The sequence below is a fragment of the Siniperca chuatsi genome, linkage group LG13, assembly GCF_020085105.1.
Source record: "Siniperca chuatsi isolate FFG_IHB_CAS linkage group LG13, ASM2008510v1, whole genome shotgun sequence".
Lineage (NCBI taxonomy): Eukaryota > Metazoa > Chordata > Actinopteri > Centrarchiformes > Sinipercidae > Siniperca > Siniperca chuatsi.
Window position 1 is genome coordinate 3,170,758 of NC_058054.1, and position 27,918 is coordinate 3,198,675.

Here is a 27,918-nt window from a genome sequence, read left to right on the forward strand (position 1 = left end):
CTGACTTTTTATTTAGCGCCATCATCAGGTCAAAATATCTGCAAAAATGACATTTCCATCAGCCTCAGCTGTGCTTTGTGTTTAGTGCTAATTAACAAATGTTAGCATGCTAACATACTAAAATATTTTGGTGAACATGGTAAACATTATAGCTGCTAAACAAAAGCATGTTAGCATTGTTACTGTGAGTATGTTAGCATTTAGCTCAAAGCACCTAAGTACAGACTCTGCGAGCATGGCTGTGCACGCTTGTTGTTTTACTCTGCCATTATTAGAGACTTGCCTTTGTTTGTTTGCACTGGCCGAGACATTATTTGAATACTGGCTTTTATTTGAGAATTGATGGTAATAATGTGTGATTGCAGTTCGAAAAATTTGTATCCATTTAATCCACAAGTAGAAAAAATAATGAAAGAACTTGTACTCAAATAACTGTACAGTTTTACAGTTTGAGAGTCCACACTGTCTCTCAGTTTTACGTCGGTGCCTAAGATATTAAATGAGAAAGGATAATATGGATTAAGCAGTAAGACACAGTGTGGCCATTTTCAGTCACTCAGGTCTGTTTAAAGGCAGAGAGAATTTAGTATGCAGCTCATTGCCATCACAAACTTCTGGGAGAATTACAGCCCCTGAGTCTGGGCTCTAAAACGATAAAAAAGACGCTTTGCAGTGGCTCATTTCCTCCTCTTTCTGCCTCCGCTTTGGGCTCTTAAACCTTTTTGTGGAGTTTTAGTGCCAGAAGACTGCCCGGACCTGATAAATGACACCTTGTGTAGTTTTACAGAAAAGTCAGTGAAACCACCATCAGGGAATACAGAAGCTATTTCCACTTTTGTCTTTCTTTTACTGAAATGTATTCCTTTGTTGCTTTTATTCAAACGTCATGTTTTGAAGTCCAGATTTCCTGAAATGTAAACTGAAATGTGTCAATTCAATTCAGTGTGTTCAGCAGTGGTGACCGACCTCCAAAGTTACCTGCAAGTCATTCTGTTTTTCTTGCCAAACGCTGACTCAACACTCACCCCCTCCTCTTCTTCCATTATCGTCCAGGCAGCCAGACATTCATCTCAATGAAAGCTTCTTTTTGTGTCCCTTTCACTGAACTGCTGACAGAACGTTATTACTGGTTATTGTATTGCTGCTAGTAAATATAAGAAGGCTGAATGCTCTGATGTGACCTCTTAAATAAATTCGACAAACTCATTGAGTTTTTTGGAGACCCCGGCTGCATCACGCAAGCAGAGCATCAGCAAAATGTGCTTTGTCAGGGTCCTCGTGACGCATTCCTGCTGCACAGTCAAAAGTTTCTGATCAAGGATTTGGATTGAAACACAACCAGGTGCTTCAGGTGTAGAGAGATGCGTCAGGAGTCTGTTTGAAGTTCTGTTTCAGCCTGACAGCTAAAAAATAACGACAAGAGAAAATTGTTCACCAAGTGCCATGTCTTCTAAAAATTGTTGTTTATTTACGGGTAATTTGCAACAGCAAATGTGTTTTGCAAGAAACGTAGGGCTTTGTAAGCACACCATGTACCCCTACCACATGATTGACTGACTGACAGGACATGAGGAGAGACAGAGATGGGGATGACATGCATCATAGCCTGACATGAATTGGGGATGTTGCGATGACATGGTCAGCGTCTTAAACCCTTACGCCACCAGGATGCCCCCAGTGGATCAGTTTTCCACCATTCAGACGGGTTCACGGAGATCTGCAGGGCAGAACAAGGTTTTGGTTAAAAAGCAACACTGAGATAAACCTCCCCATCTCTCAAGTCATTGTACTAATTAAGTACAATTTATTTTTATTGCACTTTCACACAACAGCACACACTAAGATCTTTACAAATACACAGAAAAGCTAATTAAAAAAATGTCAAATAATTAAATTTTCTTATATGATAATAAATATATATTATATATATATATTATAATATATTTAGGTTTTTGGCTGTTGGTTGGACAAAACAAGACATTTGATGATATTACATTGCACCTTAGGAAATTATTATTGGCTTTATTTTCTGACATTTTATAGACTAAACGATGAAGGGATTAATCGAGAAAATAATCGGCAGATAAATCGAAACATGAAAACATTAAAATACAATAATGTAAAAAAATTCAGCAATAAAAGCAGAAAAAGACAATACAAAACAAAGTCATAAATGTGCCAAATGGGTTTTTGAAGGTTTTTTAACATGTGTGATCATCTCAGCTGACCTGATACTGAGGAGCGAAAACAGTTAACATCACAATCTTGCTTTGTTGAGATGATTTTTTTTTTAAACTTTACATCATTCTTAGTTTCCTGTGTGTTCACCACACATATTAAAGCAGGTTTGATATGCAACAACACTTGCCCTGTTTGAGTCTGAGAACATATTGAGTGAGGTTTTAAGCTTAAAGTGAGGGTGATTTTCGGCTTATTCTTCACATTGAGGATGATTTCATACAGGATTACCTACCAGCTGTAATCTATTCATAGCACCAGCGCCAGCCAGCCGCGCTCACCGCTCTCCTCTGGGGTCAGCATTTAATGAGATTACTTTTGGATTACTGTTATCTGTTTGAAATGTGGAAAAACAGCAGGTACTCGGAAAAATGAACTAACAGCGTCTGTATTCAACCCTCATGGAGAAAATGTGTGATCGCAGAGAATATATTCAAAAACATTCTAGTTGTCAAGAGTTTCCTATGTGAACTTCTTCCTTTTTTGACTTCAGTCAGTGTCTAAAATTCTAAACATTTGTCATAGAAATCTGGAAAAGGGTGAAAACATCAAGAAAGAGGGGAGCGCTTGAAGTGATATTTAAATAAAGTTTTGCTCATACAAAATATTGTTTTTATATTTTGATAATCAATACTGCTTTTGCCTTAGAAGTGGTTATGTAAATATGAATATGCTAATAATTGTTATATGACAGAGATTCTGGACCCAAAAGCACGACCCAACAGAGTTAAAGTGGCAAAGGTCTTTAGTTTATTTATTTAAACAAGGCAGAGGGGTTAACCAGGAGTGCTGGAGCGAGGAGGGTTCCTATGCTGGATAGGCAGTTCAGAAGAGCAGGCAGGCAGAGCGAGGACAGCTGGCTGGAGTGGATCCATAACAGAATAGCCTGGAGAGCTAGTACAGGTGAAGGCTTGAGTAGTGAACCTGAACACAAGGAATCACAGGATTGGTCAGTAAGTCAGAAAACAAACAGGGAAAACTCTTAAGATCAGACTCTGCAGCAGCGCCATTATACCACAAATGCAAACGCACAATCTGGCGAAGACTGGAGTGGAGAGCCGGCTAGATATACTGCAGGGTCTTGGTGGATGGGAAACAGGTGAGTGACAGCAGATGAGTCGCAGGTGTGTCAGATTCTCAGTGGAGGTGCAGAGCACAGATTAATAATGGCAGTACACACATAACAGTACAACAGTGCAATCTATAAAAAGATGTATTTTTATAGGATTGGATAAGATAAAGTGCTACGGTGCTAAGTGTGAGCACAAAGTGCATAGGTGCAAGGTTACAATTACCTTTTGTGCAAGTTAAGCATGTTTTTTGCACTAGGGACAAAGGCTAATTTAAATCTATTGCAGTTTGCCCAGGGAACCCTTTACCTCTGACCTCAGTGGAGAAGATCAAATGCCTCAAAGAGAAACTATACAAAACTTTTTTTTTTTTGCGTCATGAAAATGAGATTTAAGAACTCAACAAAAGACAGGACTTGTTAAAATAAAACGTCTCTGCAGTAACATCATAGCTTTTTGCAGCTAGTTGCTCCTAATTTCAACCTTAATTTGGCTTAATTGGGAAAGCAGTGAAAGCCCAGTGTGTTCACGAGTGTCCAGCAAACATCAGAGCTGCTTGCAGAGGGACACTGAATCCAAACAGAGCAGTTTGACACTTGCCAATGAAATTGTCAAGCTCACCATGAATTTGCCTCTGGGCTGTGTGCAGGTTGACACCCTGGTATTACACAACAACGACTATCTGTCATGTCTGATAAGATTCTGGCAGCGGGATAACCATTAGCTTTTAAAGTGTTAGAGGAGAAACACAGACAAATGGACATTTTAAGGCTGCTCTTTCATGGGTGTGTAATTTGGGATTTCAACATTTTCGCCTAAAAATGAACTGGGGAACTGTTTTGATCCTAGACACCAAAATATATTTTCTCATCAGGACTACAGTTTTTTGTGGCTCTGGAAATAACTGAATGTGACAAAACAACGTTTCTCCAGTACCGTAGGTTGATATTGGTCGCAAATGCTGATTGGTTTTTATGTTTTTAGCAATACTCTGTACGGGAGGGGGTTCGTTTTGCCTCAATCATAGTGACAGTTCCATCAGTCAACACAGAAGCTGTTTAAGCGCTTGCTAGGGATATTTAACATTTGGTCGGTCAAAAAATTATGTTGAGTAAGAGTTGTCATTTCTGTAATTTGACTTAAAAGCTGCGTCCATCTCATCCACGTCTCAGTTTTTTGGCCTTTGGCACAGGCCTGTGGTTCTGGCACAGGAAGATGACATCATAAATCTTAATCCTGCCCACAAAGCTTTGATTGGTTTTGGGTGATTTTCCAACCAGGAAAACAGCCGTCAAAGAGCACAACACCAGACCTATTTAAAGTCACTGAAAAAAATCTGAGATATGGGCGGCAATTTAAAGGGTTTGGACCCAGCTGGGGTGAAATGTGACATGATAGAAATCATGTATCAGTATCATCGTCTATACTGATTTATTTATGCCTTGAATAGCTGTTAGACCATTGCAGACATCGCCGTCTTCTATGTTTATTTCTAGTGCTGTCTCAGGACAAACTGGACCGTACAGCACATGATCTCGAGGCTTGTAGTGGCTTGTCGTCTGGTGTGTCTCCTGGGATGACCGGTCTTCAGTGACTACAGTATCACAGACTATTTCCCTTCTCCCTCAGGCTGTTGTGCTCGAGCTGCTACCTGCCCTCAGGGACTGTCGCCCTTACAGTTTCAGGGAATAACCCTCAGCTCGCCTTTCAAGAACAAACAGAGCTGCCCACACTGCAAAAAAAAGTCTCACAACCTGACTTACTTTTAACTTTTTGGGGTTTCTTGCTAGAGAGAAAATCTGAGTGATTCCTGAATTTATGTTAGTAACCGTTTTGGTGCTAAGCCCTTATTGCTTTTTGTCCTGGATCGCAGCTGTCAGTTGCAAGTCAGGTAAATTTAAAGACAAAATTATTTGTTGCCTTCTTTTTTAACTTTAATACTGAGTTTCTGATCTTTCTCTAAATCCACTGTGAAAAGGCAGTTTATGGTAAATTTAGCAAAGGTTCATCTGCATTATGACTATAGTATTTGGTGAAAAAGAACAAATCACCACATTTTTGTGTGTGTAATATGATTACTTTTTCATTGTTAAATACTAATACATTTTCACCTTTTTTGCAGTTGACTACAGGATGTAATGAAGCATTTGGGTTAACTTAAGGCTGTTCAGAATTACATGTTTTATCTGGTGAACTGGATATTATACTGTTGCAAAATTGCATTGGCACACAGGGGCTTTCTGTTTTCACAATGTCACCGTTCTGTGTCTCTCTCCACCATGATGTTAAAGTTCCAGGCAAAACGCACTTGCTAATTGTTTATTGTTGTCAAAACTGCATCCTCAGTTGTGAATTCTGACCTTCTGTCCAGGGTGTGCCAAGGGGGCTTGGGCATTATAGGGAAAAAAAATCAGAGAGTATACCTTTCCCTAGCGATCCTTGTTTTAAGTATTTATTTTCCACCCAGAATCTGGGAATTCATCTGTGTTTATTTTGAATATAAAAAGTGAAATAGGATTTCAACAAAAACAATAATGCAAACATTCATGTACAAATTGTTGTTGTTCAAAATGACTTTCAATGTGTCAATATATCAATATCAATATATCTCCACACCATCACCCAAATCGACGCAGAGTGGACAGGGAGTAGGAAACAGCTGAAACCAAAGTGTTAAGCAATGCAATCAGAAAAAAGTTGCATGTACTGGATATAGGCTGCTTCCCTGAAAATGTCGTGAAAATGTCATGGAGTATGATTTTGAAATAATAGTTGAGGAGTATGGGTGTATCACTGTACACCTAAACATTAAGCTTTTCTTATTTGATTACAATTCCAGTTTGGGCTTCAGAAAGCGCCTTTCTTATATCATTCATCAGCCTTCTTTGGGGAACTGCACTCTCCCCAGATATAGTTCCGAGCACATTGTCTATGTTCAGTTGTGTAGTATAATTTTGAAATCTTCCCTAGTCACATTAAAATAAATGCTGATATTAACCCAGATCTCAACAGAAGAGAGGAGCTCACATATAGTATAATGCCGACTTGGGCAGACGGACTCGAGCAAGGATTCCATTAGTGATATTAATATATCAGTCTTAGAAAAATATTGATAAACTGATATCGTGAGAGGAAACACAAGAAGACATAGTACACACTGTGGACTTTACACATCAGTCACATATGTCTGTCAGCACTCAGTGACTCTGTGCATTCAGGCAGCAATCCATCAAAGTTGTTTACAGCCACACAGAGAGCTGATGGAGCTCACCACAATGGCTGCTTTCAGCTTCTTCTGCTTCTCGCTCCGAGGAAAAAACAAGGTGTTACATCCATAAAGTGACATTAAAGAGACGAGCATGCTGCTGAGCTGCAGGCTGAGCTGTGGGGAAATGTCAGGATCACATGCTCAGAAGAGGCTTTGCCAAAGGCCACAACAGGGGGAAGTACACGAACGCTGGATCTTCTGTTAAGGTTTGTCAGAGGTCGCTGTTATAAAACCGCTACTGTGGTCTGACAATGCAGCGCTGCACTGAGGGAAGTATTTTCCTTAATTCACCTCTTTGTGACTTGTTTAGAGCCACATACATGTGAATCCTTCATTCTAAATTCAGGAAATTATAACTTTTTCAGGCATGAGCCTTTGCATTTTGGAAATCTCTGATGACTCTTAGAAATATATTCTTTCTCCAAAACCATGGACGTTTGGAAATATAAAAACCTCTTTACATTGAGAATTCAGAGCTGTGTATCATCACTGCTTGGTGGGAATCTTGTAACTCGATTTGGCTGAAAGTTTCCAAAAAGGTATTAAGTGGACCTTTGAGTAGAGATTATTGTGTCACACATACTTCTAATATGGGTGATTTTAGCATTTTAAATTCGACTGCAGGATCACAATGTCCTTTCTGGAATGATTATTATATAAAACTTGTACTGGTGAATCCAAAATCAGTTAGAATTCAAAACTGTAAGGCTGTTAATTCATCTGAAAGTTCGATTTTTTTTTTGCCCAGCTAACGGCCCAGCTGACTTGAGGGATGGCAATGTCGATTGGGTGGTCCACCACTTTGGTGCAGCGTGAAATACAATATCTTGACAAATATTAGTTGAATTGCCATGCAGTTTGGTTCAGACATTCATGGTGCCCAGAGGACAATTGTAATAACTTTGGTGATCCCCTGACTTTTCATTTTTTATGGTGATTGATATTTTATTTCCTTTTTTTTATCCTTTTTCTTTCTCCATCTGGTCTATTTCTTGTTCTGTATATACCTAATCTCCCCCCTGGGGATCAAGAAAGTGTTAACTTTTTATCTTTTCCTCTAGTGCCATCATCAGGTCAATATTTCACTTTCTCCAATATTCTGATTTATGACAAAATACCTGCAAAATGAATGACATTCCCATCAGCCCGTTCTTTGTCTCCAGTGCTAATTTGCATATCAGCACTTTATCACAACTACGAAGGTAGGTTGTAGACCGGGCCTGTTCAATCCGGCCCAGAAGCAACCTCAAGTGGCCCAGCATACATAAATCTGATGACAAAATAAATAAACTACATATATAGTGTATGGAAGCAGCTAACGAGGGAGCCATCTCGCTTCCTTCTCATCTCTGTTGAGAGTTCCACATGTGCAGTACCGATCGGGCAGGATGTTTACGGATGTAGCGACGCCGCCATTCATATCTTTCACAAACTCTTCTCATGTGAGCTCCGACCAGCTTAGTAGCTTTTCAAAACATCTGGCTATTGACAGTCGCAAGTAGGGAAGTGCTCTACTAATAATATGTCTCTGTCAACCCTGAAACGTAAATTTGACAATGAAAACCGTCAGTTTAACCCTGCCTGGACTGGCAGGTGTTTGTTTATTTTACTGCAACATTCATTTGCATTTGTTTAAAATTTGTCATTACCAAAAACGAAACCAAAAAAAGGTTTAAAATAGGCTGCTGAAAATGTCTGGCCCATCTCCATTTCCTGGTTTTAAAATCTGGCCCAGTTGAGTTTGTTGTAGACTGTTAGTGTTGAAAAGGTACAGTAGCAGTTTGGAGAAAGGTGTCTACTGCAGCAAAATATACACAAGTATCAAAAGTAACTACTTAGCATGCAGAATAGCTTGTTTCAGAGTATTTTATTATTAATATATGGCATATTATTGGAATATTATTGCTAATGTATTAAACCTGTAAGCAACATTTCAATGTAACTGTTATACAATGTACTTAATATACCTTTGGGTAGTTTAATCTGTAAGAATGCATCATATTTTATTGCTTGATGGGTTTTGTATGTAAAATCTGAATCTGAAAAGCAGCAAAAAACAGTTAGTGTCAGATAAATGTAGTGGAGTTGAAGGACAGTGTTTCCCTCTGAAATGCAGTGGACTGAAGATATAAAGAGGCATTAACTGGTAATAACCACATAAAGTACAAGTACCTAGAAACTGTACTAAATTACAGTGCTCGAGTAAATGGACTTACTTTGTTTGTCTCACAGACACCCACATGGTTTGACACATGGATGACGTTTAATTGACGCATGCCGTTTTAGAGTGTAGAGGCTGGAGGAGGCTTCTTCCTGCTGATTTATAAGCCTCAGCAGCCCCCTCTCTTATTAAAATGAACATTCATACAGCGCACACTAAAAATACATTATCTGCAGCATATACAGTGACCCAGATGATATGCAAAGTTATTCAGGCGCTTCGTCATCAGGCTGCTTCTGATCACACATTCGGAACATATTGGTGAACATCTCAGTTTTCATCACTGCATATTTGAAATGAGCTGCTGTAACACACACATCCTCCTGCAGACGTTCAGCTGTCATCTTAGTTGTTAGGCCAATTTACACGTTCAGCCTGAGAAAACAGCTGGGTTGTGGTACTGGAGGTGCCAAACAAAGCTGTTTTCAGACTGACGTGAAAGAGTATTTATGATTTGACTGTCAAATTAGCCTGTTATACCAATACTGTCTTTTTACTGTCTGTATAATCCATACACTCTACTGCAGGTCTCTATGTCTTTTCAGACCATTCAGAAGTTCTACTGTATGCATTGTGTTTCCTCACCAATAAATCATCACACCAGCACTGTTGCAGCAACAGCAATTCTATCTTCCTGCATAAAACAGGAAGAGGTGCTGTCCTTTGCGTCAAGGTTTCTGATGATGGCGAGATGGAAAGACTGATGGCAAAAAAACCCCACTCCTAGTTAGGCTTGGGTGAGATCACAAAGTTTTACCACTGCATGCAGAAGTACTGGCTAATTTTAACGTGGGGCTAGAAGAAGAATCCATCTGCTAAATTTAGGTGGTCACTGCTAAACTGTCCTCTTCACTTTTTTTAAACAAATATTCTGACCTATATATTGTAGCCTCAGATGTTGGTAAGCTACTGCCAGTCACTTCAGTAGCTACGTGTACAGTAAAAGTTTTACTGTAAAAGGAGCGATAACTAGCGCTATCATGGCTGCATTGCTCGTCACATGTCTTCAGTTCTATAAGATACTTCTAAAACAATTCTAAAACTAGTCTCACTTAAAAAAACAACAACCCTTAACTGACATTAAGCTTTAAGGGAGCCGTTTTTGCTCCCAAGTTTCACCTTATTGTGTTGTACACATGTTATGAGTCTTGACTTACTTTCCTTTGCTTCGCTCTTAACGATGGCTTAGGAAAGCTGCCATGGCTCCAAACTGTCTGTGACAATTGTCTCTGCTGAATGACATCAGATATTGTCATGGTAACGAGTCGCATATAGGTCACATGCCATGGGATTCATATTTGGAGCACAGATCTGTGTGGTCTAGAATGGAATGGAAAAATAAAAGTGCTTCAATACAACATTTTCATATTCACACAAAAAAGAAAACATCAGATCTCTGGCACAGAGAGAGCTGGGACACTTTCAGCTGCAGTGGGAACTGAGCCGCTACGTCACTGGGAGAGGACAGCGTGAGAGATGACAGTTTTCTTTGTGCTCTTCACAGTCACTTGGACAAATTGTTCATTGACTACTATAGGGATCGGTGTTTGGGAGTTACGACTAGTTTTACCAGTAATGTCAATACTGTTATTTTCTATATATTATATATACCTCAGCCTCAAACATGACCATAGAGTTGAATCGGCTCTAGATCACGAGTTTAAACAACAGTTAAACATTATTACCAGACTGTATGTTCAGCCCAGTCTCCTAGAAATGACATTTATATACAACTAATTTGCAACAGCAAATAAGTTTTGAGGGAAACATAATGCCGACCGAATTACATTTGATATTAACATAATGAGGAAATTGTTGATTCGGAACGTATCAGTAAAATGTTCAGACAACGTATTTAATTTTTCTGCCAAAATACGCAGTCTTGTAATACACTATCCACTCGTTGTGACTACAGCATTATTCAACCTTTTTATGGTTATGTTATTGGCATTTAACCAAAAGTGCTTTTGTTGCCTAAACCTAACCACAGCAGTCTGGACCCGAACCCTGGATTCTGGTGTGACAGTCCTGCACTTCGTATGCCAGCTGTCCACCCCGACCACCTCCCTTTGACTCCAGCGTGGTACATAAATGTAGTGTTTCATTCACTCAAAGAAATGTTGTCTCTGAACATAATCCAGGCACTGATTTGTAGGGCTGACACCTTCTTCGGTTGGTCGATTGGTTGGTCGATATGCTCTTGTCTGACCAAATTCTTGGTCAGACAAGAGCATTTATTTATTGAACAGTTACTCAGCTCCAAACTAATTGATACCATGTCACGGAACCAGCCTCAGAGGACAGAAGAGCCGAGAGGATAAAGTTTATTTTTGATGGCAACGTCTGTGCATTTTACTACAGACTGCTTTCTTAACGAGGGCTGGTAACGTTCAAGCTCAATGATGGATCGCTATCGGCTGTCGGTGACCTGACTTCAAACACGAAAGCTGAAAGTTTTGCCATGTTTTATGTTGTTGGGGGGGGGGATGTTGCTGCTGTATGTAAATTTACTTGATAGACATACTTGATAGCTCCTTATGAAAAAGGTCAAACTGCAGGAATTCATTTGCTTGGTAATGAATGGCAGGAGGCAGAACGTGAGGCTGGGGAAACATGTCTCTGACTCCCGGACCATCAGCACCAGTTCCCCCCCAGGGCTGCGCTCTGATGGGGATGAGCCTGCCTGCAGGTGGGAGATTGACCACCTGGTGACCTGGTGCAGCCAGAACAACCTTGAGCTCAATGCCCTAAAGACAGCGGAGATGGTTGTGGATTTCAGAAAGAGCCCAGCCCCACCCGCCCCCATCACCCTGTGTGACTCCCCTGTTGACACTGTGGGGAGCACGAAAGATTGTGGCTGACCCCTCCCACCCCGAACACAAACTGTTTCAGACACTCCCCTCATTACACACACTGTAATCGTCGTATTTTACATATTCTTAATTATTTTCATATATTATATTTTGTTTTAATATTTTTTAATATCTCATTGGCAATTTTATGCGAGCAGTATTCAAATGGTTGCAAACTGCAATTTCACCGCTACATGCCACTAAAACCTTTGAACAAATTCCATATCATTTATACTTTTTCTTACTCACCGTTGGTTTAAGTCACTGCGTAATATTTAGTTTATTTCTTTGGGGCTGCTTAGTGTCTGCTATATATTTGGGACTTTCAATATTTAACCAAGACCACAATCTTTTCCTAAACTTAACCAAGTGTTATGAGTTGTAAACATAACGCATAAAAACGTTAATAATTTTTTGTTGCTACAAGCAGGTACTGTAGGAAAACGTCACTGAACATTTTGGAAAATAGGTCCAGTATAAATATTTTAGTTAGATATAGGCTTATAGAAGATATATATATATATATATATATATATATATATATATATATATATATATATATATATATATATATTATTTTTATTTATTTATTTATTTATATATAGCCTACTGTCTGTAGAGTGTCAGTCTGGTTCTCTTTGAATAGGATTTCAGCCTCTCTTCATGCCTACCATCTCTTCAGAGGTTTTTTCACCTGAGAAATGTTGCTGTAATAGAGGCAAAGTGGCAGATTTTTTAACAGCTCTGCTGTGTGGATTTTATTAATTGAAACTACTGGCTGTTATTCATTTGTGCTGCTCAGTCATTCACTCAATCACAGCACTGCGTTAGGGAAGAGTTTGTGTTTTTAACAGAGCACAGCAGGTTTTGACTGACCTGTTTGAGGCCATAAAATTTTTTCAATTCATCTAAAAAGACAGATTGGCCCTGATGATCATTTTGTAGACTGACTTGGAACATCCCTGTTCAATACCGCTAATTACTGAAACCCAATGCTGTGTAAAGCATGTATTGGCAGATTGTCACAGGTCCTGGTCCTTTCCAGGTCGTAGAAGATATTTATGATGGTTAGATCAGGTTCATTCCAGTCACACAACGTTTAATCTAGTTAAAATAGAGAGACTGACCACAGCTGTTTGGACTGGTGGAATATATGCAGACAGTTTGTCCGCTGAGAGAATACACAGAGCTTTAGATTGTTTTTCTGCAAAGTCTGTCTGCAAACATCAGGGTGGTGAATTATTAATCGAGGCCGTCCATGTCATGTTGAATTTAAAATTAATATCTTTTGACGGCCTGTGTTGCCTGGAATATCTTCATCTAGGCGTCGGCAGATAACTGAGCGCGTGCAGCCGAGTAAATCATTCGCTGTCCTCTTCTGTACCTCGGAGCCGCAGAATAAATCCCTTCATTTGGCAGAAGAGTTTTCTGCAGAGACCAGCGCTGGCAGCGGGGAGGTTTAGCTCTGCTGCTCTTAGCCAGCTGCTCTTCTAACATGTTTTCATACAGCTGTCATCAGATACCAAGAGCAGGTTAAACTGAGGTGGCCCGACAGATTTCCACACTGCCGATGCTGCTGTGACTCCTTCTAGAGTGCATACGTAAATCTGTAAAGTCTCCTCGTGAATGTAATCTAAGTCCAGACATTGTGCAGGAAGGTAACTGATAGCTCTGAAACATTGATGCAGGGTGGGTGTCAGTGTTTCGTTGCAGATCTGGCTGTCTGCCCGCTCCTTCTGAATCATTTTGTTGTGTTAACGGGTGACACTCACTAATTATCCTGCTGATGTGACGAGCTGAGAAATTCCCACATCATCTTACCCTCGTCCCTCTGCAACCTTAAAATATGATGTTACTGGAGTTCAGGAGAAGAGATTCTCATATTAGTCTCAGTTGTATTTAATCTTTTTAAAGAGCAATGTTAGTCTTAGTTGAGCTCTCTCTTCACATGACAGCCCAGTATCCGAGCAATTCTGTTCATGTTAGATGTTTCTGCACGTCACGTTTTACGGTTAATGACAGCGTTTGGTGCCAATGCAGAAACTTGGGTCTTTTATGTAGCGAGATGCAAAGTAAAGGTGTCAAACGTTGTCACTGAACGTAAACCGGGGTTTGTCTGGATTAGCAAAATATACGGATTTACTAAGCTTTGACGCTAACAAGTCTATTATCGCATCGTTTCTCTCTTTCTTATTAGCAAACCTCAGTGTTCGAAACATTCAGGTAGTCAGCCGCTGCTGACCGCCACTTTCACCAGTTAAAATGACAAACGTTGCAGGTGGCAGGTCACATCAGCTGTCACGACTTAACACTAATTGCTTGAGTAACTTGACAACAAGCCAAACATAAACTTGTCTGCTGACTCCAATGGACAAAATGACTCCAGAGGGGGTCGAGACCACTACATTATTCCTCTGAACGCTATATACTAATTCTAAATTTTGTTTTTAATATGAAGAACATCCACTATAGAAAAGGATAAAATGAAGTATGTTTTAGAATGCCACAATGTAAACTCTGATCGCTCAGGTTTGGGATGTGATGTTGATGGACGCTGCTGTCCCACAGTGAAACGCAGAGACATCTCGGATGACACGAAAATAAAGTAATAAATCTTTGCAAAAATTCTTTAAAAAATGTTTTATTTTATTGAGGTGTATATGTTTAACCTGTATATAATGGAGAACATCTTATTTTGGCTTTTTAGGAGAACAGGAACATATTTGCCAAAATGTAAAAAAAAAACCACATTGGTCACAAAATATTTGAACATAATGCGTTTAGTGTTTTATTGAGTTTGAGAAATGTGTTCCCCAAGTCAAGAATGAATCTCCGTATCTATCGATCTATCCATCAATCTATCTATCGAGATATCTATCTGTTAAAGACAGACTTGTAACTGACTACACGTGTGTGTATTTTCCATGTCACGCTGTATGCCACTCCTCACCCTTAACTCAAATTGAAAACATTATGATAATTATTACTATTATTAACCCTGCCTCATTATTTTCCATGTAGCTGTTTGTAAGCTGTCCTTTTCCTGGCACGCTGCTCTTAATGAGACCTTGTTAAAAAATCCACATCACTGGCATTTTCCTTTAATGAGTGCACCGGAGGTCTCCATGCTGATGCCCTTTATGGCGAGCTGGTGCTGCTCTTTTCCAAAACAACATGGACGCCGCCACAGCTACCACAGCTGCTGCAGCTTATAGGGGTTTTAATTTTCATCTCCATGGGAGGAGCAGGGGCCTTCAGGGGACGACTTAAAAATTGAATCAGTGCTGATGGCGTCCTGGGAGAGATTCACAATAACACACCGTAATGCACAGAGAGGCTCCTCAGCTCTGTAAGATACAGTAAAGAGCCTCAGGGGAGAAGACTGAGAAAGATGGCTCTGTGTGTGTGTGTGTGTGTGTGTGTGTAGTTTATATGAAAAATACTCCTACACACATTCAGTTTTGAATGTAAAATACACAAGAGATTTTTTCTTTTCTTTATGGTAACATGCAATTTCTTTAAGCAGAGGCGGGCTGCCTCCACTGAATTAATGACCACCTCTGCCATCGTCAGAAGACATTAAAACAGTTTTACCAAATAAAACCTTAAAGGCCCAGTCTGCAGTACGTTTGACCATGTAAATCTGAGGCATTTGAGGAGTGCAATGCTAAATCCGTGGAGGACGGTTAGTCCTGTACTAAAAGACCAGCCAGTCGGTTTAAGACTGATATCTGGCTCCAATCCTGTGATTTGAATTTGAAATGCTTTTGAGATTCAGGAAAAATGAGCAGATGCTCTATGCTACACGGTAAAGTCATATATTTAATGATTGAGGCTATGTTTCAACCGTCAACTAAACATAAAACTAAAGGTGAGTTGACAAATTAAGTAAGTAAAGTAAGTAAAAAACCTCAATACTTTTTCAGTACAGACTAAATGTTTCCGTAGAGCCAGGCCGGGACTGTCCTTACAAGGAGGACTGTTACTGTTTTTATGTTGTCCTGATGAGGGACCTCTCGTGGTTGTGAGAGGAATGAGTGTTCTCTGTCAGAAGCAAAGGTGGAAGAAGTATAACGTTGTTGTACTGTTTGTTTATGACACCGGAGACTTCTGTTCACATCCTGTCGCCGTCATTATTGGTTGAGATACATGTGACTATTGCTTAGCTGTTGTTACAGAACAACTGACAGCGCTGAGAGAGAGAGAGAGAGAGCTGCGCCCCCCTGCTGATTTTGAGAGAATCGTTCATAAATTCATAAATATTTAGCTGATGCACTGTGGGGGGTTGGGGGTGGGTTGTTGTGTCCCTACCAATGTTGAGACCAAACCTACGGCCTTGGGTAAGAGGACTTACTGCTTTGATCCGATAGTTCCTCATTTAAATCAACTTTCTGATAATTTGAGGCTGTATTGTTTTTCAGGCAAAGTTTTTGTATGGCGGCTAACATTACAACAGATGCATTCGAGTGGGAGTTTGATTTATTTTGTGAAATTAAAAAAAGGTTTTGAAGAGAATATGTATATATTTTTCAGCTCAGCGGAACCAACTGTCTTTCTCAATTAAATGCCTGAATCTCTGGCAGATATTTGAGAATTTACGGCATCCTCATTAAACAGCTGTAACCACCAGACCACCTCCTCTCCGTTAACACTGACACCGATCCAGAGCGGTGGAGAGGCCTATACGGGCAGTCGGGGAAAGCCCGCTTATAAAATGTCAACTCGCTCTCCACAAAGCATTGCGCTGTCGAGAGCACCAGAAATGACAAAATCCCCTCTCCATGCTCTATTTTTTTCCTCTTGAAATGTGCTCTTAGTGCAGCAATTTCACTGCAGAGGAAAACAGTGGCAGAGCACTCCAGAGCTTGTCTCTCAGCGACAGAGGACACTGAACTGTCTGTTTGAGGTTTTTATCAGCTGTGACACAATTCTGCCTTGAGTGTAAGAGCAATAACACTTTTTCTTTCTAAAAAAAATGGAAAACCGAGACAGTAGACTGGGAGCAATGAAACGGGTTTAAAGTTATTTAATCACCATCACTTTGATTTACGGTGTGCTTCATGCTAATGTGACTTCTCCAGCTCAGGAGTGAACTATTAAAGGAGCATTTAAATACACATTTCTGTGTTTAGATTTTAGACGTTCCTTTTCACTGACCCTTTGAGACAAACAGAAGTCACATTTTCACAATAAGGTGGCTAATTGGAGCATAAATCATGGAGAAACATGGTGTGAAGAGGAAAAATATCACTATACTGAATTCTGGAATAATAGACCTGCCTTGGCATTTATGCATTTTTGGAAAATAAGCTTTTGAGCCACCACTGGTGTGTTTTTCATCTGAACAGCTCAGTCTGCCTGCGAAGCATTGCTTACACTGGATAAATCTGCAAATTACGATTGATACAGGAAGTAGTGGAATGTTTTTGTATTGAAGCAGCCATGGGTGGGCAATGTGTTTGTGTCAGATCAACAAAAAGTTATTTAGGCTTAATAAAATATTTAGGGTGAATGTACAACAAGGTGCTGGTCATGGCAATTACATATACTGAACACAAGATGACCGAACTCGAAGCTCCCGTGATTTTATTACAGACGTTTCGACCGCATGGTCAAGTGATGAAATATTTAAACATGGCTAATATAGTTAATACAATATTTAACCATAAAGACAGTCCGTCCCAAACTTAGTAACTAAGTACACTATATGGGCAAAAGTATATGGACACCCCTGTCTGCCTGTTTACTTGTACAGTACTTAGTTGTACCTTTTGTGCTTTGTTGGGTTAGTTGTGTATCTGTTTCTGGACAGGTGGGGGCTTTGGAGCATGGCCAGAATTACCTGCAAGAGGGCCCTGGGCCAGAAATGAGCTGCCGGGCCCCTATTAACCACAGTTCCTCCCGATCTCTGTGCACATATTTTCTATATACTACCTGGCCCCGGCTTTGTAGTAATACACATAAAATAGGAATATGGAATATTTAATCCAAAACTGAAATAATGAAGGTGTTAAAACTACATCTGGACACATGGACCCCACCACCTTAAGGCCTTTTATCATGTCAGTTAAGACTGTGCTTTAGAGTACAGCATTAACTATTTATAATATTCCCAAACAAAGACCCAGACCCTGGAGTTGTGGCGCCCTACTTTGCCCTACTGGTAATCAAGCTTTGCCTGTACAGGTCAGAAGATATGTTTTAAAAGCCAGAGAGACACTATAGATGGCAGCAGATGATCAGGACCTGTCCAGACTTGTCTATGACTGTAATTACTCTCTATATACACACACACACACACACACACACACACACACGCGCGCGCGCGAGCTTCACCCCATGAGAATACAATAGATAAACACTGTTTCATTCTTCTAAAATGACCCTTTTGGTTAAAAACAGTTCAAGTCACCATCTTCAGCTAGTTTGAAGGGCAGAATATGTGTGTGTGTTTGTGTGTGTGTGTGATGCAGTAAGGTGGAAGCAGTGAATAGTTTTTGTCTGAGAGATGCGATGAACTCTCAGCCAGCCTGTTTTAACACTTGCGTCATGTAAAGCTCCAGCAGGCGGGAGGAAGCCGGCCGGGCGGCGCGGTGGTGGTGAACTCCCCCGCGCAGCTGAGGAGGACGCTCATGTTGCAGAGTGTTACATCAGCTCTGCTTTCTGAGGGTTTAACGGGCCGAACTGCTCTTCACTTTACAGCATCACGGCTGATGAAAACCTTCAGTCTTTATACAGTCATCTTTCAAAGAATTAATGAGAGCGGCCGTGTTTTTCTGAGTCACTGATGTGTTTTGTTGAAATGTTACAGAGCTGGTTCCTGGAGCTTCTTTTCGAGAAACGTTACCTCTAAATCACATTTCTACTGAGGACGAAGGCTGATAAATGAAACCGCAAGTTAGTCATTGGTGCACTCAGATTATTTTTTCAGCATTTCTGCTTTATTTGATTGTCACAGTAGAGAGAGACAGGAAAGTCAGGTGAGAGAGAGGGGATGACATGCAGCAAAGGGCCTGGGCTGGATCTGAACCCGGGCCACTGCAGTAAGGACTCAGCCTTGATACATGGTACGTGCTCTACCAGGTGAGCATCCAGGGGACACGCCCAATTTTTTCCCCTGACAAAGCTACATTGTGAACAACAAATACATGTTGAAATCATAGAAATAAACTAAAGAAACCTCGCTGTCAAAAAACATATTATTTATTATCAGGCTGCAGCCTCTGACCTGCTCTCTGCATCAGGGCTACACACACACACACACACACACACACACACACACACACACAGCGCAGTCAGGACAGCAGAGAGGCGGGTGAGATCACTCGAGTTGACTACGCTCGTTATTGTAAGTGCAATAAAACCTTCACGAGTAAAAAGCCAAGACTTTATCAACACACCTGTTCAACAGGCATAAAGATGTGAACATGTAGAAAGAGAGATTTTCCTTTAATCTGTGCAGTCTGATCAACCGGCGATATGTTTACACAAGCACAGTGTGCTAGCTCAGCTAATAGTGAATTGTTACAAACAAGCTAAAACGAAAGCTCTCTGTATGTCGTCTGACTGTTTGTCATGTATCTTAAAATGTGGCAAAATCTTATAAACTTCCTGCCGGCTGAGACAAACCGGCCCCTCCTCTCTCTGCCAGCGGTGAGGTTAAAACATGTAATGGAGGAGCTGTGCAGTTTCAGTGTTCACTCCTTCTATGATGATCAGTGACCTGGTTTATTCTTTTGGCTCTGGTTTCTTGTCTACTCTGGTTTCAGATGTTCTCGTCTCTTTTCAGTTGACATCTTGGCTCGCTGACTTCTTATGGTGTTGGAAAGCTCATCAGTGATGTCACACTCACTTCTGACATTAATGTTTAATCTCATCTTGACACGTTTATTGCAGCTAAGCTAAGGTATAAACTACGTAACTACAGGTTCTGTGTGTTTTCAAAGTACATTTTTTAAAAGTTACATTGTTTAGGTCAGGTTCTTTCGTTTGAGCAGTCCAGATCTCCCCTTCTTAGACACTTGAAAATGGACAAATACTTAAGTTTTAGAAGCACATGGGATCTCTTGGGCTTCTTTTCTTGATGTGTTTTCATCAGCAGCATGATTCTATAAAAGTGCCACATGTTCAACAGATCACCTGTGGATAAATGAAGCAGTTAATCTGCAAACACATTAAACAGAGGACTCTTTATCCAGCTATCGTGCCACAAATGCATGGCAGACTACTGTGTAACACTTACATTATATTACTACAAGCATAAAAGGAGTCTGCCCAGTAGTGCTACACAACTCCTACTTTTTAATAGAATAAACAAGTTCATAAAAGTGTTATCATATGATCAATAGCAGCAGCAGTGGCTGTGACACAGGTCATGGAGGCAATTAAGGTACTTTTAAACAGTTAGTGCCCGATTGCTGCAATTTGCATCAAAATTCTTATTCCTTCTTAGAGTTAAAACTCAGGATATCATTATCTCCGATGTTCCTTATAATAAATGTCCATAAATCTGCTTATAAATCATAGAAAAAATATGCTCCTTATAAATCCAGAACTCCACTGAGAGTTGTCTTTACATCCATGGAGACATTGTATACAGGGACAGCTAGTAGCTCATTCTGCATCCTTTTCATGGTGCCAGTTTGCCAAAATGTAAACAAATATGCTACAAAACGGGGCTCAAATTGTAGCCCCACAGCTAACTTGCTGAATGCATGGCAATATTATACTTCCTTTATACATTACTCAAAGCCCCCAAATTACGAGAACTTTAGTTCTAAAGCTTAGAACAGGATTATACCCCATATCAAAGTAAGATAAAGACGAGGGGCAATTGGTATCGGTGACAAAAAATGTGATTGGGGCATCTCTACTGACTATGGACCGCAATGTCCCCAGTTCAAGTCCGCCCACGGACCCTTCTTGTATGTCGTTTCCCATTTCTCTCTCCTGTCATCTCTCAACTGTCAACTCTCTAATAAAGGCATAAAATGCCCTAAAAATGCTACAAAATCCAACGTAGTCCAGTTTTAAGATGGACTGGAAACGTTTTGACCTGCAAATGAACAAATAAGACTAATTTGGATTGCAGCAGATAGTGGTTTCAAAATACACAAACAATGGAAGTCTCAATTCTCTTCCAACAGGATACTGGTTATTTAGGAGTGAAGATTTTACACAAACACGGGAACAAAATCCACAAATTCATAAGGAAATGTTTGATGACCAATACTGGAACCTAGTGGTTTGACAAGTCACTAAATCTCTGTTCAGTATACGAGCTGCTTGTGAGTTATGTGATGTTTGTTTACTATCACTGCTTCGCTTGTGAATGGCCTATGTGAAGTAAAATGAGCCAAATACAGAAATGCAGTTAGCTTTTCCGCAAAGCGAGCTGTATGTGTAATCTTTACCCTCTGTCTGTCTGTCTGTGTGTTTCAGGTAGCGGCTCAGGCTGTGTTGTTCATGTGTATGAACACTGCTGGAATATTCATCAGTTACCTGTCTGACCGGGCTCAGCGTCAGGCCTTCCTGGAGACCCGGCGCTGCATTGAGGCTCGGCTGCGACTCGAGACAGAGAATCAGAGACAGGTGAGTCCACAACATGACACAAGACAGTAACGTCCACCACTTTGGTCCAGACTATAGTAGCTCGAAAACTATTGGATGGATTGGAAATTTTGTACTGATATTCATGCTTCCCAGAGGATAATTCCTACTGCCTTTGGTGACCAGCTGACCTTTCGTCTAGTGCCACCATAAGATTGACATCTGTGGTTCAGAGTGAAATATCTTGACAGCTGTTGGATGGATTGCCACAAAATTTTCAACAGATATTCAAAGTCTCAAGAGGATAAATTCTAATGATTTGGATGATTCCCTGACTGTTCCTGTAGCACCACCAGCAGGTCAGATTTTCCACTTTTCCTGGGAAATATCTCAACATATACTGGATGGATTGGTGCAAAATTTGTTACAGATGGTGTCTTTTCCTCTAGTGCCACCATGATGTTGACATTTTTGTTTTTTATTTAAATATCCCAACAACTATTGGAGGGATTACTGTGAAATTTGGTTCACACATTCATGTCCCCAGAGAATAATTTGCGATATTTGTTCCTCTGACTTTTGCTCTACCACCATAATCTTGTCATTATTTCATTTTGTCCAATAGTTTGGTTTATGACAGAATACCTGCAAAAATAATGACATTCCCATCAGCCTCAGCTGTACTTGGTGTTTAATGCTGATTAGCTCATATGCTAACACGCCAAACTAACACAGTGCGAATGGTAAAAACTACATCTGCTGTCATCCTAAGCATGTTAGCATGGGCTACACTTAACTTGACAGTTCATGCACTATTACTTACTACTTGTATTATTACATTGTATTATTATTATACCGTATTATTATCATCAACCGGTAAACCCAGTTTGTACTTCACACTTATTTTAATTTTATACTTATACCCACTTGGTACTTAATTTATCTGACCTGTATTATAGTGTATTATATTTTTTGCTTAGTACTTCAATTCCCGTGTGCACTGACGTGACAGTGAGCTGCTGGAACAAAAGAGTTTCCCCTCGGGGATCAATAAAGGATTTCTGATTCTGATTCTGATGCTGAAATGTTGTTTGCATTTAGCTCATGTACAGCCTCACAGAGACACTAGCATGGCTGTGGACTTTAAATCGTGTGTGTGATGGCTGGGTAACTCATGAGCTACTATTGTTTATCTCTTTACATTTACAGTCAGTTTACAGGTTGCTTCATCATGATGGATGGGCTCAAAACTTACAGCAGCAATGGTGGAGTTTTGATGGAATTGGCTTTGGGTTGGGGGTTTGGGTCTGGACTGAAAAATCAGTCAGCTGTCAGACTTAAATTTTAGCCCTAAGCCAAATTCTAGCCTGTACACTTTAAGAGATATTGAACAGTGACCTCTAGATGACCATCAACAACCACTGAACCACCACGGCAGCCCATGTACAGCAGTACGTAACAGAATAATGTGTAGAATGATGTGCTTATACTTCCTGTTGTTTAGTGATGGCGCTCAGTGTGAAGAGAGTTTGATAAAGGAAGCACAGCGACTGATGGGTTTCAGTTGAGGACCGAATGTTAGCAGCTCGGCTAACGAGCCCACTGAGGGGAGAATAACATGGACGCTGCATCGATCCATTGCTGTCACGCAAACTGTGCATCAGTGCAGTGGACACACAGACACACACACACACACACACACACAGCTGCAAACACTGTTTAACAAGGTAACAAGAGCGCACACACACGTACTCAAATAGAAACAATACACATAGTCTGAGTCAGAGAAGTATACAAACACAGCAACACACACACACACACACACACACACATATACAATGACACATAGTGAGCTTTGTTAACGCAGTGGAGTGGACAGTCAGGCTCCGAGGAGCCACAGAAAGCTTTTACGGCGTTGTGTTTCCTGGAAGCTCTCGGCTCTGATAAGCTCTGGGATGGTTGTAATGGAGCAAGATGACGCCCTGCCCCGAGCAGACCACCTTAATGTGAACCAATCAGGGACTGGTATTTCTGTCAACATGCTGAAAGAACACAGAGCCACGTTTCTGTTCACAGCACAAGGCAAGATCGACTCCTTCTGGGGATCTTCTCCGTACTCTGTTGCATTTCCTTAAGTGAGACTGTGATATGCAGGCTGTGGATAGAAACTGCAAGTAGAGAAAAAGGCTACAGAATTTAAAGCTGCTCTAATTAATGTTTTATATTAAAATGGATAAAATGACTACATGTAATGTGAAAAGCGTCTCTTATAGGGCTGGGTTTAAAAAATCGACTGCCACCACAGTCCAGATGAGAGAAGATCTGAGTTGATAGCAATAAGCTTAACAAGCAGCAGTAAGTGGTGTGGCAGGTGCTTTTTAGACTTTTTAGTCTTTACTTTGGTTGGTCGGTCGGTCGGTCCACAAACACTTCCCCACCCTTTGGTGGCCACAGTTTTCAGGAGGCTGAAATTTGCCATGGAGGTCAAGTGTTTGTGAGGTTGTGTGTGTGTGTGAATGCATGAACGCGTAGATGCATGCGCGTACGTGGTCGCAGCTATTGCCAATTCGTGCTTGTTTGGGCTTTGTCTCTCGGGCTACATACAGGCTGCCCTACCTTATCGGTGAGGGTTGTTGGGGCTGTATGCAACCTGAAAGGAATACCTGCAGACACTACATATGGTTTAATATATATATATATATATATATATATATATATATATATATATATATATATATTCACTTGATTGTACCCCCACATCTGAAACCAAATCTTCGCCCTTCCAAACATAAAAAGTTAGCCAACATAAGAATGGAAATGTCATGTACCGATGTATTAAAAATGCCTATCATTACCTTTATCATTATTAAGATAAATGTAACAGTTTATCATAAAATATATTTTAGATTGTATAGCCTAACTCCAAGTTTGAGCTGAAATGATTCTTTTTTTCTTTAAGTAAAAGTTGTCCTGTTCCTGAAAGGACTCACTTTGTGAAGTGTATCTCCCAGCAGCGGCGATGTGATGAAGTCCTGAGAGTATCATCTAAAAGGGCAACATATGAATATAAAAGAGTCATTATTGGGGGCAATTATGCATCTTTTAAGTCTTTAAAGAAACTGATTTTTTTTCTCTTTTGGAATAAACCCCTTATGGTTCAGTGCAGAAGCGACAATAAAAACAGGACGAAGGAACAAAGTGTTTTCTAGTGAACCTTTAACACAACCTGAATCATACATAAAGATAGAAGACGTCAGTGAGCTGCTGGAGGGCTTCAGCTTGCGGCTAAAATCAAGCTGCGCTAATGACTTTCAAAGCTAATCTGACACTGAGTCCGCTGGCTCTCAGCTGTCCAAACCAGAGACCATGTCCAGTGGAGCAAACACACACCACAGCCCCCGTTAACTGTCCACACTGCAAAAAATGTCCAGCTGAGCAAGTCAATACCTGCTGTGGTTTAAACTATAAAAAAGCACAAAAACACACATGAGATGAGAAGCAGTTTGACTCTAATTACACTTGTTTACTCTTTAAATATTGATTAAATGCTGTTGTATTTCAGAAGATCCTTGAGAAAAGCAAAGCTGACATTTCTTTTCCACTATTTTAACGTCACAATTTGTATTATTTTTGAATAAAAACATGTTTAGATACATGACACATATTAAATATACAATTATCACATTTAACAAAAAGGAAATCCAATACACAAAACAAAGACATACCATTAAGATACCAATAAAAAATGGTAATTACCAAATATATTAGATTATAATGATACAATATATTCAATATTAAACTATGCAAACTTATTGCAATTTGTGTCAGACAGTATTTTCCTGGAAAAAAAAATCACACACCACGCAAGGAGTGACTTTATATATTTGTTTTTAAATAAGTTTAAAAAGAGCTTTGACAAAATAATGTTATACTGAGTTTTTTCCTGAGCTTTCAGTAAGTTAACCTTGAGTTAAGATTATTCTGTCAAACTTCTGTTCCCAGGTCAATAATTTCATGCTCAAGGAAAAGAGCTGGTGAGCATTGTTAGACACTAGAACTGTGGAAAAAGAAACTCTATCAATATTAAATCCCACTGAAGAACACATCAGAGTACCGGGGGAAATGTTCTGTTGACCAGAGAAATGAATGAAGTCTTGAACAGAACAAACCCAACGGTCCACCACAAGCAGCTTTTTGACACAGATAAACTTGTATTTATTAACCTGTTATAAGCCTGATTGTCCTCTGGAATTTCCCTTTAACTTTCTTTAAGTTTACAAGACTATCTTCACTGTGTCTGACAGTTAACATTGTGTGAACTATTCAAATCCAAGACACATTCCATGTGATGGAAATATTCTACAGGTCTTGTATTACAGGTTACCTATACTGTTATATGTAGATATTAGTTAACATGACCTGTCACAAGTGCAAAATCCACCTGTCAGTAAATGTGTTAAAGCAAATGACAAGCCCAATGACTAGTAAACAAACTTCCACTGAAAATGCTTCAATCTATGCATTCCCCTTTAATATAAGCAAGGCCCCATAACAATCTAAATTTGATGCCTCAAATCTCCCTTAATTTGCAACACAGGGAGCTTATAAAGACTTAATAATACTTAATATTACTGATTCCATTCCTATGTCACCTTAAAGTTAGTATGAAGTGATTAGCATTTTTAAGGTATAAAAGTAAGTTATTCTGTTTCTTAGTGAATCTAAAGTCAAACTGCGTAAAAATGTAATAGACTCCATAAAATTACAAGGATAAAGAAGAGAGGTCAAGCTCCATGATCCTTTTTGGAAACAAATAAACATCATGTTGACATGTGCAACGAGAGTGTGTAGATATTCCAAAAAATTAAATGCAAAAAAAAAAAAAAATAGAATTTCCATTACATTTTCATCTAAATGGATTGTGAAAGGCAGCCTTTTATACGAGGCATTTCTGTTAAAACAAAGATTTTAATGTGATTATTGGAGGAATCAGAAATTTCCATGTGAACGCAGCTACAGTTTTATTGACAGGTGATTCTCTGCGGTGCAGAACAGAAACATCACAGCTCTGAGACTCTGATGCTCTGACACTAAACCAAACCAAACTGAGCTCCTCAGAGGTTCAAACTTTCAGTCTGAATTCAAGACGACTGTAAAATCAACATTTCTTGCAGTGTATCTCCAGCACCAAACCCTGGAGCGTTTGGTTGCGATGCGGCAGCCAAAGCATTAGCCACGCTCCACTGCAATGTTTGTCTAGACCTTAAGTTGGGGATGCACTGCTCCGCTTTCCAGCACAGATACCAGGTCAACACAACACAACAGAGCCGCGCTGAGAGCAGGAGGCAGCGTGACGGCACCGAGTGCTGAACAACAGCAACACCTGCTCTCCTCCAACGCAGTTTACACGTTTTACAAACTCAGCTGATGGTCACGTCCACCCTGGAGCTTCAATAAGAGGAGCTGTCCGATCAGCATCCGGGCCTCCACTCACAGCATCACAAGCACCACAATTACAATAACGGCAACAGATACCTTCATTTGTGGTGGAGTAAACACCACTACAGCACTCTGTGCACCTTTATTGTTAAAAAGTAATACATATTGTTTGTAAGTTCATAGAAACATTCAAATGTGGGAATATTGAAAAAGCTATCTAACCAACATAAATACAAATTTAATGAAAAGGTCTTTTTTAGGCTTTAAGTTAAAATAAAGTATTTATATGTATCTAACTAAAGGGGCAGATAGTTTTTACATAATCATTCATTTTTGGCAATGATTCTTCAAAATGGCTTATTAAATAGTGACAAAGATAAAGGCAGCATATTTTACAGCTGGAAATAAGTTATACCCTTTTTTATCCTCTGTAATGCTTCAATTAATATGCACAACTCATGTGATTTACATGCTAATTAGAGAAGGTTTTATTGTATTTCATTTTATAGTTTTTGTCTTTGCATGTCTGTGTCCCATGTTGGATTGAAACTGTGATTTATGTTTTGTGTATGTTGTTTATGACAGAATCAAATCCAATCAAAATGTATTTAAGAAAACAAACAGTAAAGAGTAACCTGCAGTGGATGACGGCCTACTGTTTTGCTCAGCGGTGGTGTCTCTACACATCGAGTCAGGATGCACCTATTGGCAGCACAGACGCACTTCAACTCTCCAGCATTTTTATCACGATTTCTCCCCTGGGACATCCAGTGTGTGTATCACTCACTTGCATTTAACAACACAGCTTTTTATGCAGTAAATTTGCACGGGAAATTAAATAATTATAAATAAGTATAACTATAAAAGAAAAAGAAACTGACCCAGGCGACCTGTTTAGAACGACTTTTCTTTGAGAACAAATCACCACAAATTCCCCAGACATCAGACTGGAACTGAATACACTGTATGTTTACTGTTATACCAATCAGACATATTATATCAAAATGGACATTTGATTAACTTGCTGCATTATTTAAATCATGACACGTGGCAGCAGTGTTTTTCTAATCAGACTTTCCTGATTTGAACCAGCAGCAGATCAGACCTGTTTCCTGTGGTGTGTGTGTGTGTGTGTTTGTGGGGTGGAGTGGGGGGCAGTGATGAAACAGCATCAGTGGCTTGTTAATGAATGTTGTAATGAATGAAAATAGATGTTTGTTTTAGAGTGAATGGAGCAGAGGATGCTCTCTCTCTCTCTCTCTCTCTCTCTCTCTCTCTGTC

General features: G+C 39.9%; 1 protein-coding gene across 2 annotated transcripts in view; it reads left to right on the top strand.

Annotated features, from left to right (window-relative positions):
* adcy8 (adenylate cyclase 8 (brain)) overlaps window positions 1-27,918 on the top strand; it is a 100,576-nt gene that overhangs the window by 12,155 nt on the left and 60,503 nt on the right. For both annotated transcript variants that reach the window (XM_044219928.1, XM_044219929.1), the window contains exon 2: window positions 21,091-21,240. In XM_044219928.1, the coding sequence (XP_044075863.1) occupies window positions 21,091-21,240 (150 nt within the window). The remainder of the gene's footprint in view (window positions 1-21,090; window positions 21,241-27,918) is intronic.